This window comes from Misgurnus anguillicaudatus, chromosome 21 (genome assembly GCF_027580225.2).
Source record: "Misgurnus anguillicaudatus chromosome 21, ASM2758022v2, whole genome shotgun sequence".
In the NCBI taxonomy this organism is placed as follows: domain Eukaryota; kingdom Metazoa; phylum Chordata; class Actinopteri; order Cypriniformes; family Cobitidae; genus Misgurnus; species Misgurnus anguillicaudatus.
Window position 1 is genome coordinate 56,666,204 of NC_073357.2, and position 14,063 is coordinate 56,680,266.

General features: G+C 39.1%; 1 protein-coding gene across 8 annotated transcripts in view; it reads right to left on the reverse strand.

Moving 5' to 3' along the window:
- Positions 1-14,063, reverse strand: part of neo1a (neogenin 1a) — a 203,621-nt gene that overhangs the window by 10,090 nt on the left and 179,468 nt on the right. For 5 of the 8 annotated variants that reach the window (XM_055214658.2, XM_055214647.2, XM_055214601.2 and 2 more), the window contains exons 14-23: positions 13,736-13,846; positions 13,453-13,647; positions 11,196-11,291; positions 5,654-5,886; positions 3,746-3,884; positions 1,489-1,596; positions 1,204-1,398; positions 966-998; positions 611-667; positions 57-195 (exon numbers count right to left, since the gene is read on the reverse strand). In XM_055214658.2, coding sequence (XP_055070633.2) covers positions 57-195; positions 611-667; positions 966-998; positions 1,204-1,398; positions 1,489-1,596; positions 3,746-3,884; positions 5,654-5,886; positions 11,196-11,291; positions 13,453-13,647; positions 13,736-13,846 — 1,306 coding nt within the window. The remainder of the gene's footprint in view (positions 1-56; positions 196-610; positions 668-965; positions 999-1,203; positions 1,399-1,488; positions 1,597-3,745; positions 3,885-5,653; positions 5,887-11,195; positions 11,292-13,452; positions 13,648-13,735; positions 13,847-14,063) is intronic. The other 3 variants (XM_055214640.2, XM_055214615.2, XM_055214607.2) reach the window with 2 other exon arrangements.

Below are 14,063 nucleotides of genomic sequence, written 5' to 3' on the forward strand. Positions count from 1 at the left end.
TTGAGAATGACTCTTTATCCTCATGTCAGGATTGAGGATTAAGTTCACAAACTTACTTTTTCTGCTGTGTGGTGGTGCGGCGTGTACACAGGAAAGCTCCAACCACCACTACAATGATGGTGAAGGCTCCCACAGACACGATGATGACAATGACCAGGATGTGATTATCACCTGTGCCGGACATGTCTGGTTTCCCTGAAACATTAAACATCTCATGTTATGTTAAATTTGTGGTTGCTGATTGCGTGTTAGGGAGCAAAAGCCATAAATCGTACGGTTTCGATTTATGGCCAGTCGATTGGTGCATTTTAAAAAAAGGAAAATCGGATTGGACGGTGATTGGACGTTCAAGTGAGAAGTGACATTGATGAGCTGAGCGTTTCACCCAAAGTTGAACATTTTTCAACTTTAAGGGCTTAGCGCAGAGCTCTTAAAAACGGATTTGAAAAGCGATCCGCTTCCATTGGTTCAGGAGAGAGACAGGAAGGTTGCCTCTTGGTGCAGCCGTGTAATGTTTTTTACAAGGTAACATCACTACCTACTGGCCTGGCACCCGTAAGATGATATAGGCTGATATAGGACAAATGAACAGATAGATAACAGTGATTACCTCCTGATCCAAAGCCTTGGTCCGGTGCAAGAGGTCTTCCTCTAACGATACCAGGAGCTGCAAGAGATCACATAAGAAACATCAGGTGAACATACTAAAATTACACTTCAGAGAAGAACGTGATACTCATCTCTAGATCAGAAAATGTTATTCAGAAGGTAAAGTTAGTAGTATTAAGCTGTAGCCACATGTGCGTTTGGCTGATTATCTCAAGCGAGCGAATACAATGTTATTCTGCTTATCTTCTCGGCAGCTGGCTCTGTCTTCCTCTGATGAATTTCACAGTGCAGGGAAAAGCAAGACGCTCGCTTCAATTTGAGAACATTAGTGGAACAAGAGAAGAGAGATCAATTACCTTGGTCATTAGCCATTTTGTCAGAGGATTCGGCTAGCAGGAGAAAGCAGAGAGAGAGGCAGATTAGATGAAGAGAAGCGTGCGGTCGGGCAGCTCGTGCATGAAAGATCAGAGTTAATGTAAAGGTTTAAGGTTTCGACGAGATCCAGTAGCTGTATATTTACACACAGGGTTAGGTTTTCATATTAGAAGACAACATCCATAACACATGCCATGTTGAAAGAAGGTCTTTCTTTACCTTTAGGAGTGCGAAACTGGACGGCGTCCGACATGGGTCCCATGCCTTTAGAGTTACGGGCCTGGATCTTGAAGTAATACGCCGTGTCGAGGGTGAGCTCTTGAATCTGGTGAGTCAGTCTGTTTCCAACTACCGGCTCGATCACCCAATCATGAACCTCGGCGTTTACATCAGTACTGTAGTAAATAATGTAACCTGACAAAAGAGAGATAGAGACATTTTTACCCAAGGTGCAACACGATAAACACACGGACAGCTTCATATCTACATGTAAATAGTTATCACCTGTTATCTTGCCGTTGGCTTCTGAAGGCGGCTGCCAGTTGACTATGATGGTTCGCGGTCGACCCTCTTTGCTCACTACGGTCACATCTTTGGGTGGAGAACTTGGAACTATCAAAAAGTAAAAAGGAAGTGATTGGTGTTCATTGTATTTACAGGACATCACTCGTGTTTACAGTCCTCTCATTCACTTTCTAAAGCCAAAACGATAAGACGAGAAAAGGACTACATTAGATTTATTAGAATTAATAGTAGTATTCAACTCATCAATGATATGACTGGAAACTTTATCTCATCCCCACCCGTGTTTGAATTATGTCAAAGATTATGGGGGATCCCCTAGCTAAGACCCCCCCCCAACATTGTAGGGTCGCTGTGATTTCACAAAGTAAGATGCTGGATTAAATTTTTGGGTGGTCATGGATCAATGTTTTAATCAAAGAAACCCCAAATTATCATTAACTCTTACCCTAACAATTTTTACCACTCAAATTAGTGTGAAATAATAGTTTGAGAAGAATTTTTAATTTTAATAAAAAACCCCCAATTTAGGGTCCCTCAATGCTTATAGGAGGTTTGGGACCACTCAGCCCCCCACCAATTCGAACACTGATCCCTACTGAAAAAATACCCTACAGTAAGCTGCTTGGCTGGTTTTAGCTGGTGTAGCAGACTGGCTTTTGAGGGGGTTTGGCCCATTTTTTAATAAAACCAGCTGAACCACCTGCTTGACCAGACTGGAAGACCAGCTTTGCCAGGTTAGGAGGACCAGCTTAAACCAGCTACTTTTATCTTAAACCAGCTAAGACCTGGCAACCAACCAACTAGACTAAAAAGTGTTCGAAAAATCATCTTAAACCAGCCTGTTACACCATTAGGGATAAAAATGTACAACATTTTAAAGGAAAACACCACAGTTTTTCAATATTTTACAATGTTCTTACCTCAACTTAGACAAATTAAAGGAATATCCCATTTTCTTGAAAGAGAAATCCAGATGGTTTGCTCACCACCATGTCATCCAGGGTGTTGATGTCTTTCTTTGTTCAGTCCAGAAGAAGTTGTGTTTTTTGAGGAAAACACTGCAGGATTTTTCTCGTTTTAATGGACTTTAATGGACACCAACACTTAACACTTAACTCAACACATAACAGTTTTTTTCAACGGAGTTTTAAAGGACTATAAACGATCCCAAACGAGGCATAAGGGTCTTATCTAGCGAAACGATTGTCATTTTTGACAATAAAAATAATAAATATATATACTTTTAAACCACAACTTTTCGTCTAGGTCCGGTCCAGCGCGACCTAACGTAAATGGTAGTGACGTAGGGAGGTCACGTGTTACATATATAAAACGAACATTTGCGGACCATTTTAAACAATAAACTGACACAAAGACATTAATTAGTATCAGTTGACATACAACAACGTAGGAACGGTCCTCTTTCAACACACTTGTAAACACTGGGGCGGAGTTTCGTGTTTGTCTTCTGTGACCTCTTGACGTCATGACGTATTGCGTGAGGTCACGCTGACGCTTTGAGGACGGGATCTAGACAAGAAGTTGTGGTTTAAAAGTGTATATTTGTTATTTTTTATTGTCAAAGGAAAACACCACAGTTTTTTAATAGTTTACTATGTCCTTACCTCAACTTAGAAGAATTAATACATCACTATCTTTTTTCAATGCGTGCACTTAATCTTTGTACAGCACGTCGTGAATGTGTTAGCATTTAGCCTAGCCCCATTCATTCCTTAGAATCCAAACAGGGATGAATTTAGAAGTCGGATAGATAGGAGTGATGATGTTACAGCGCACCAAGGTCAAAGTGCTGCAAACTATGTGCTCTTTTGCCATACAATATTTTTCTCATTTTTATCCGCTAAAAAATCGCTTTATTTTGTGCCACCATACTTACTCGTGTAACTACCCATGTAACAGTCTTTAAATAGAGAAAACATGGAAGTGTTTGGTGGCTTCTAAATTCATCTCTGTTTGGATCCTAGGGAATGGATGGGGCTGGGCTAAATGCTGGCGTATTCACGACGCGCTGTACAAAGATTAAGTGCACACATTGAAAAAAGATGGGTATGTGTTAATTCTTCTAAGTTGAGGTAAGGACATAGTAAACTATTAAAAACGGTGGTGTTTTCCTTTAAACAAATCTGTCGATAATATTATTTAAAAAAAAGTTAAAGGTTGAAAGGATTTATAAAATTAACTTGCTGATTATTTTATTAGTTGTAAAGTAACATACTTGTTTCAAATGTTGTGCCATGTGCCGTCATACTCCACGTGCTGGTCCGTCTGCCCTTGGTCACCATGACCGAGAACTCGTACAAGGTGTTGGGTTTCAGACCCGTCACAGTGTGTGTCAGGGTCGTGGTGTTAGCCACCTTAAAATGAACAAACCGGTGTCAGGACTCAAGCAGAGCATCATTTATTGTTTACCACCTGATCACCAGTAGTCTACACCAGGGGTCTCCAACCTTTTTGTGGGCAAGGGCACCACAATGGATAAAACAATCTGGAGGGTTACTTTTTTATATCTACTCAAAACTTTTTTTCACTTGTTGATTTTATTTTATTTTTACTTGTTGACATGTTTTAGTATTGTTTGAGATGTTAAAGGAATAGTCTACTCATTTTCAATATTAAAATATGTTATTACCTTAACTAAGAATTGTTGATACATCCCTCTATCATCTGTGTGCGTGCACGTAAGCGCTGGAGCGCGCTGCGACGCTTCGATAGCATTTAGCTTAGCCCCATTCATTCAATGGTACCATTTAGAGATAAAGTTAGAAGTCACCAAACACATCAACGTTTTTCCTATTTAAGACGAGTAGTTATACGAGCAAGTTTGGTGGTACAAAATAAAACGTAGCGCTTTTCTAAGCGAATTTAAAAGAGGAACTATATTTTATGGCGTAATAGCACTTTTGGGAGTACTTCGACTCGCCTGAAAAGTCCGCTCCCCTTCTCCCTCTCATAAATGGGAGAGGGAGGGTGTTACTGCGCCGAGTCGAAGTACTCCCAAAAGTGCTATTACGCCATAAAATATAGTTCCTCTTTTAAATCCGCTTAGAAAAGCACTACGTTTTATTTTGTACCACCAAACTTGCTCGTATAACTACTCGTCTTAAATAGGAAAAACGTTGATGTGTTTGGTCACTTCTAACTTTATCTCTGATTGGTACCATTGAATGAGTGGGGCTGGGCTAAATGCTATCGAGGCGTCGCAGCACGCTCCAGCGCTTATGTGCACGCACACAGATGGTGGAGGGATGTGTCAACGATTCTTGGTTGGGGTGGTAACATATTTTAATGTTGAAAATGAGTAGACTATTCGTTTAACATACATAAACCAAGCCAAGCTAATATAAAATATATGTAATAAATACATTTTACAATTGAGACTATTAATAGAATGTGCTTTGGCAGGCACCTCACAGACTCGGACACCATGTTGGAGACACCATGACTTAAAGGGCACCTATTATGCAAAATCCACTTTTACAAGGTGTGTGAACACAACCACTCTACATTGAAAAAATCCACCCACTCTTCTTTTATTGATCATTAAACCAAAGCAGTCTCCATAAACATATGTTTAGATTTTTTTGTTAATGTGATGTCACACTGAAAAAGCCCCCCGCCCAGTAAGCCCTGCATTACCATAGTTTCCGCCTTCAGCGAGTTGTACGCTGCCTGCCATATCTCAGTAGTGAGATACTATTGTCTCAGACTGTATTCACAAGAATCAGATCTATTTTATCCTCACTGTATTGTTAAGGGAGTGTGGAGCAGTAGCTCATATGCATTTAAAGGTACACACACAAAAAATCAGCAATTTTTGCTTCCACCCAAATATGAGCATTTTGTACATGCTATAATAAATGATCTGTGGGGTATTTTGAGCTGAAACTTCACAGACACATTCTGGACACACATGAGACTTATATTACATCTTGTAAAAATGGCCATAATAGGTGCCCTTTAACCAACAAACATCAATCAGCTTTACCAGAAAGATGACTGGTATGTTTTCACAGAGAACATAATTGCTGTACTAGTATATCAAAGCAGTACTAACCAGCGTATTAAAATTCATTCTGGTGAAACTGGTCTTTTTAACGGGTATGCTCTGACCAGTTAACCGTACCTTAAACTTCGTATTAGCAGGTATGTTAGTCTTCCAGCGCACGGTGTAGTAGCGTGCATCCGTGATCTTCTGGCTTTTGGCCAGCGAGTTGTCCGCCCAGGTGACTTTGATGGTGTCGTGGCTCAGGACGGACGCCTGAACGCCCACAGGAGGCAGCATGGGTAAAGGATCTGGTACTGGAGTGTATGGAGCATGGAAAAGTTCGTACAAATCAACATCAGGGTCTATGGGGTCTGCAGGCAAATTACACAATGTACCATGGCCAAAACAAAAAATGTACAACAGGAGGGTTTTAGGACGGGGTGACAAAGGGATGAAGCGGGTTAATGGGTTAAAATGAAAGGAGGAAGGGAGGATTGCGGATTGGAAAAAGAGAAAGAGAGAAAATTTCGGATTAGAACAGGAGACAGCCATTAAACCAACAACTGCTAAAGAATCTACAGCACAATGAGTTCAGGTCAGATTACTAGAAACTACACTAGAAAAAGAAGGGAAAACAAAGGTGCCTTTGTAAAAAATCGACACGTTTCAGAAAGGCGGAGCATAGAAGAGCAGCAATAATGTACGGTATGAGGAAAATAAATTATTTAAACACATTGCATAACACCAAATGCACAAAATAAGAATATTTTTAGCAACATCATATGACCCCTTTATGACTGTATACAAAATATTGTAATCCACGAAATATTTCTACTAAAAGTTGAATATGTTGGTTCTTTTGCTGTGAAGTGATGGCACATGGCTTTTAAACAGCGGCAGTGGTGCTCATGTATAATAAAGATGAATGATCTAGAAACCCTGCAGGCCTTTAAAACCCCCGTGGCATCTTGTCTAGAGTTCAGTTAAAGGTAAATCATAAAAATGAGAAATGCAGTGTGCTGCAATGCATGCTGGGTGATAATAAGGCTACCACTGAAGAAATTCCCCTGTGTTCAAAACAGCAGCGGTGCTTAAATTAACATCTTGATGTTTTTATTGTAATATCTGACAAGTTATAAGTTACTTTAGTCATGGTAAACCCCGTGATACAGTCTGTTTTTTCATGTGTACGCGCATGGTCGGTTATTATTAAATTCTCCTGTATGCACATGCGCAACCTACGTGTACAAAGTATGCGTGCATGACAAAATGTGCGTTTTGTACACTGATCCTCGCGTGTGTAAAAACCCTTGCATTAGTAACATGAACTAATGACCAATGCAGTTTTTCAGCATTTACCAATCCTTTTTTATGTTAGTTAATACCAACACTGTTGTTCACATGAGTTTATCAACCTGATCTCACGAATTTCCGTGTTATAGTCACAGAATATTTTGCTCATTTTTCCGTGTCCGTACCACGAACTTTCTTTTCCGGGTCAGTTTCACGTATTGTTTACTCAATTGTTTTTCCTATTTTTCTACCATTTTTGTGTAGGTTTGGGGTTAGAGCGACTTTCTGTAACATAAAATGACATCCATCCCCCAAACTTAACACTAACCCTAACGTCAGGCGACAACTGTTTAAAAATCTGGAAAAATAGTATAAACCAATAGTTAAAGTGACATCCTAACCCAAACCCCAAATCTAACCCCAAACCCACACAAAACAATTGAGTAACCAATACATGAAACCGACACGGAAAAGAAAGTCCATGGTACGGACACGGAAAAATGCGGAGATCCGTGATAATGAAATGAAATATGGAACTTTGTGAGATCATGTTGGAGTTTATTGTGCATTAACTAATGTTAACAGTTTTGATTTTAAAACTTTTTTAGTGAATGCTAAAATGAACACGAACAGACCTTTATTGTTAGTTCATGTTAACCAATGCATTTACTAATGTTAACAAATACAACCTTTTTGTAAAGTTTTACCCCATTAATTATGAGCTTTTATTTGCTTAAATTATTATTACATACATTGGGAAAGAAAAAGTCAACACCGCAGATGTTTTGAACACAGGGGAATTTCTTCAGTGGTAGTCTTATTATCTCCCAGCATGCACTGCATTTCTCATTTTCATGCTTTACCTTTAACTAAACTCCATTTAAGATGCCACAATGGTTTTAAAGGCCGGCAGGGCCTACCTTATTGTAAAGTGTTACCAATATTATTTTTTACTTTAAAGTTTTATTGCATGCAAGCTGTATTTTTATCATTGAGCTATAGTATGCAGCAGTAAAATCTATGCAAAAACAACATGTTGACATTGTATATCCACACTATTCCTACGCCCCATGACGCTTTGCGTGAATTATGGGTGTGACTTCCGGCGCGTACTGTCAATGAACCAGAGCCGGCGATTTCCATGATGATCACGGTCATAATTTCATGTATGAATCAGTGTGAGGATGAAATTAAGAAGTGTCCTGATACATCAACATATATTCAATCGTTTCATGTTGTTCCTCGGGGGTGACGGGTCTTCAATGTGCAAATATAAAAGCACAGAGACATGCCGTATCTCTACAGTCAGTCGAGTGTTTAATACATGGAATATACAGAGACTTCTTGTTTTTAACCTTTTCAGGTGATGGTTTAAAATGTCACAACAGTCCCTGGTGTGAGGTTATTTTTAAACTGCAATTTTTAATCGACTTTTTATGGCTACACATCAAGCTTCACGCGATCCGACAGCAGCACACAATTTAAGTTATTTAAACAAACCATAATAAACATTAAACTCCTATTACATGTTTTCAGTATTGTTTTCGTTTTATGAAAATATTATTATACACAGTAAATAAGACATGAGCTTATGAAATTATTTGCTTAAAAAACATTTAACAAAATTAACGGTATGCGCAAAAACACATCACAAACTATTAACTAATAATCAGTTAATGTCGTAGGCTATATATTCTGTACTGTAATCTCATTTTTGTAATAATATATAGTAGCAGAATAAATAAATCTGCATATTTTTATCAGCATAATATTGGTTGTTTTTGAATAATTATTGTATTTATTGTTCACTGTCAATTAAGGTTTTACTGAATGGATGTGTGCCACATAAACTTTCCGTTCTTGTGCGTGTATTATAGTTAAAACAACTGTTTTGTAGAGATTTACTGCGTTGTATCATATATTATGGCAACCCCTCACTGCACAAATTATGCCGGTCTTCCTGGATTTTTATAATAAGCATTAAAATGCCATTCAAAACGGTAGACTCGTATCCCTCGCAATAGGACTACTAGCTGTAGTGGCTCACCGGAAGTTTTACCCATCTGAGCTCAAGATGGCGTCGCCCGCATTTACCTCAGGAATAGTGTGGATAGCCTCAGGTATACTGGTTTCAATTGAAAAAGATCCAGTATATATTGTTGATAAAAGACTGAAATGTAAGGTTAAGATGGCATCTTAAAGGAGCATTTCACCCGTAGAAACATTAATCTGTATTGAAAGTGCGTCAAATTTGTAGTCGAAATGTAACATAGATTTCGAATTTGGTGCCTATTTGACAGAGAAAAGGGGTGTTTGTAGTCTCACTCCCTCAACAAAGATATTGGACTTCCTGCTTTCAATGATGCAAAATGATGATTTTTACATCAGTGCAACACTGAAATCTGTATTTTTCCTGCCTCAGCGGCAACTGAGAAAATGATGCATGACCATTCAAAAACATGACTGGGGTTCTAACTATACAAAGCTCAATGCAAATGGGTGACGTGTCCCTTTAAAGATGCAGGACAGGTTTCTTCACTTAACCCTCTGGGGTCTTTAAGTGATTTGGCCCGCTTGGGAAGTTTTGGCCAGCACTGACATTTGTGCTTTTTCCGTTTCTTAAAAACACAATATATGCCAAGTTTCATAACACTGTGCTCAGCGCAAACAAGGCTACAATATTATGTGAGCAACATGTATTTACATGTTTGAATTTTTCAGACAAAAATGTTTTCACAAGACTTTTTAAAACTGGATCTAGTAGTCTAGAGCCCGCCCCGCCGTCGACCCCAGAGTGTTAACCCTTGTTCTGTGTACTTGTGATCAGATCAACAAGACTTATAATTAACTAGTTCAAAAAAGATAACATGTACTAAATGAGGAATAACAAGTCGACAAAAAGATTGAAACCAATTTTTTGTTATAATTTTGCATAATTAGTGATTTATAAGCTATTTTCTGAAGGCCACAAATTTTTGATTGGGAACACCACAAGTGTACAATAATAATAAAGTGGGGGGAAAAACACAAAAAAGTTGACAAAAATCATCTTTTTTCTTTTTGCGAGAGGTTGTTATAGTCTTTATACAGTAGTTTTTATTATAGGCTGTTAGTTAACCTCTTAAACAAAGAGGCTATTTTGGGGATTTCCGCCTGGATTTGGCCTACCCAATTTCAAAAGCTTCACATGCAGAGGTGTACATACAAAAGTTTGGTATAATTTTACAGGAATGTGTGGAATGGTGCGCTGTGATTGGTTGAGCGGATTTATTGCATTCTGCAGAGAAGGATGACTGCCGTTTGTTGCGTTTTGGAAAAAAGGGATAAAAGATGACAGAATAACTTGGCTATTAATTGGATTTTGTGTAAAATGAAGAAATTACTTTTTAATACTGACCAGATACAATACTGATTTTGGTGGTAACTATATATTTTTCTAAATGGCGTTTATTGCCTTTTTGAACCAAACTTTTTATATACATTTTTTAAAAATCGAACGTAGTAACTGTTAACATTAATTAATGCACCTTGAACTACCTATTAAACAATTCTATTGACATTAATTAACATTAACAAAGATTAATTCGTGCTAAAAAAAACTACATTGCTCGTTGTTAGTTTGTGCCTTTACTAATGTTTACCAATATAACCTTACTGTAAAGTGTTACCAAGAATTCTCTCAACATGAGGGTTAAAAAAAAGTTTGTCTGTAAAAAGGTGAAATTATTATTTTACAATAAACATTTTTTTGAATTTTATCGAAATTATTATTGTTGCATGACCTTCATTATAATCTTAGCCAATGCAACGGAGACCGGACGTATAAACACTCAATATGATGTTGTAATGATGTTCCATAATTCATTGATATGTTCAAGTGTTTGTATATATGAAACACAAAGCACCGCATCTACATCACACACTCATGAAGGACTTCATCCGCATCTCATAATCCTCAACATTCCTCCGGTTGCTAGGAAGCAACGGCACCGAAAGACACCAAGCGCTACGAGACAACCTGGAGCCGGCTCGTATGATGCACTCCAATGAAATGCATGAACACTCAACCAACATGAATCTCTGTAGGGTCAAATACGATTACCCGTAGGAAAGAGAAATCACAAAAGAGATCCATTTAACCTCAATTGTTTCTCAGAGACAACACTTAATTCACTCATTCAATTGAGACTTTATTTTTTCCAAAACAAGAACATCGCAGAACTTGCGTGTGTCTCTCGGGTCTAAAAAGAGACAAACATCCACAAAACTTTACGGTAAATGTAGCATAAATCTCCATATTAGCTTGAATCATGACTGCTGGCTACAGAATCACAAATGTCTGACGTGATAATAAATCGAGTGCCGAGGGTTTTCAGCGGTGACCTACCTGATTGAGGTCTTGTGATGGCGCTCTCATACACGGGAATGCCTTCCCCGACGTTGTTGTAGGCCTTGAGTGTGATAACATAATGTGAGCTTGGATCTGTCGGAGAGAAAGTCAATCATTTAGTTAATCAAGCCTGCGGCTCAACCGAGAGCTTCCAACATATTCATCATCCTGACGGGGTGAATATTTAAACACTGTCATTGATTCTTGCTCTCGCGTAATTAGATGAATTACCAAAACTTAAATTATGCTGTTACGTCTTCTCACCGTGATTTTTCTGTTTCCCGTCGAATGTAATTACAATAAAGTGCAGAGAGAGATTTGTTTCTTACTCTCAAGGACTCCTCACTTCAGTTTTAATTTACTTTCAGAGACAATTTCATCCATTTAAGTGCTTGTTTGATAAAGGTGTTCAGGAAGATTTGGAAACGTATATTGAAAAACTACCAAACGCCATCAGTTTATACAGTGAGGAAAATAAGTATTTGAACACCCTGCTATTTTGCAAGTTCTCCCACTTAGAAATCATGGAGGGGTCTGAAATTGTCATCGTAGGTGCATGTCCACTGTGAGAGACATAATCTAAAAAAATCCAGAAATCACAATGTATGATTTTTTAACTATTTATTTGTATGATACAGCTGCAAATAAGTATTTGAACACCTGAGGAAAATCAATGTTGATATTTGGTACAGTAGCCTTTGTTTGAGGTCAAAAGTTTCCTGTAGTTTTTCACCAGGTTTGCACACACTGCAGGAGGGATTTTGGCCCACTACTCCAAACAGATCTTCTCTAGATCAGTCAGGTTTCTGGCCTGTCGCTGAGAAACACAGAGTTTGAGCTCCCTCCAAAGATCCTCTATTGGGTTTAGGTCTGGAGACTGTCTAGGACACGCCAGAACCTTGATATGCTTCTTACAGAGCCACTCCTTGGTTATCCTGGGTCATTGTCATGTTGGAAGACTCAGCCTCGACCCATCTTCAATGCTCTAACTGAGGGAAGGAGGTTGTTCCCCAAAATCTCACAATACATGGCCCAGGTCAACCCCACCTTAATACAGTGCAGTCGCCCTGTCCCATGTGCAGAAAAACACCCCCAAAGCATGATGCTACTACTCCTTTGCTTCACAGTAGGGATGGTGTTCTTGGGATGGTACTCATCATTCTTCTTCCTCCAAAAATGTTTAGCGGAATTATGACCAAAAAGTTATATTTTGGTCTCATCTGACCACACGACTTTCTCCCATGACTCCTCTGGATCATCCAAATGGTCAATGGCAAACTTAAGACGGGCCTGGACATGTGCTGGTTTAAGCAGGGGAACCTTCCGTGCCATGCATGATTTCAAACCATGACGTCTTAGTGTATCACCAACAGTAACATTGGAAACGTGGTCCCAGCTCTTTACAGATCACTGACCAGCTCCTCCCGTGTAGTTCTGGGCTGATTTCTCACCTTTCTTAGGACCATTGAGATCCCACGAGGTGAGATCTTGCATGGAGCCCCAGTCCGAGGGAGATTGACAGTCATGTTTAGCTTCTTCCATTTTCTAATGATTGCTCCAACAGTGGACCTTTTTTACCAAGCTGCTTGTCAATTTTCCCGTAGCCCTTTCCAGCCTTGTGGAGGTGTACAATTTTGTCTCTAGTGTCTTTGGACAGCTCTTTGGTCTTGGCCATGTTAGTAGTTGGATTCTTACTGATTGTATGGGGTGGACAGGTGTCTTTATGCAGCTAACGACCTCAAACAGGTGCATCTAAGTTAGGATAATAAATGGAGTGGAGGTGGACATTTTAAAGGTAGACTAACAGGTCTTTGAGGGTCAGAATTCTAGCTGATAGACAGGTGTTCAAATACCTATTTGCCGCTGTATCATACAAATAAATAGTTACAAAAATCATACATTGTGATTTCTGGATTTTTTTTAGATTATGCCTCTCACAGTGGACATGCACCTACGATGACAATTTCAGACCCTCCATGATTTCTAAGTGGGAGAACTTGCAAAATAGCAGGGTGTTCAAATACTTATTTTCCTCACTGTATAAGGTACTTGATCAAACATCTTGTAAGTTTCAGAAGTTACTGGGCTAACATTAAAGATATCAAGATTATATTTTCACAAAATGTTCTTTACATCATGTAGGATGATTTTATGCAATAACAGAAGTTATTTTCAAGGTCAAGACAGTAAGAAACATCTCCTTTAGGTTACCTTTAGACACTAAAGCACTATGATATTACTAAAAGGCTCTTACTTAAGTTCTCTATGGTGTAGTATCTCTGTTTGTAGTCCACTTTCATGGTCTGGGCGTGAGGGCTGCCGATCCCGTAGCCAATGCTGTAACCCCTCACCACGATGTCCTGATTCTCTGGAGGGGTCCAGCTCACCACAATACTGTTAACAAGCGGCCGCACATGCAGGGAGCTCGGGACATCCGGCACTTTTGTCTCTGATGATCGAAGAGAAAATGACATGTAGTCTTCCTAATGTCTATTAAGTCGAAACATACACCTTTATATCTGATGGACAGTACGTACCATCCAGATCGCTCTCGAAGGTCTCGGCACTGATCCATTCAGTGGCCGGACCCGTGCCATTCACCGTAATGGCCGACACCCGCACCATGTATTCTGTTCCTCGCTGCAGACCTGAGAAATACAAAATTACCTTCAGTACAGAGCTGTAATTGATCAAGTATATAAATGCATGCATGTGCAAAACTCGCCTGCACCTTTCCAGGTGTTGTGCATGCCATGCCGTTGCTAGCATGTTGCTATATGTTTGCTAAATTGTCAGATGAGTGCATCACTCCAGTGTCGCCTTAATACTATTTACCCGACGGGATCAATAAATACTGTAAATATT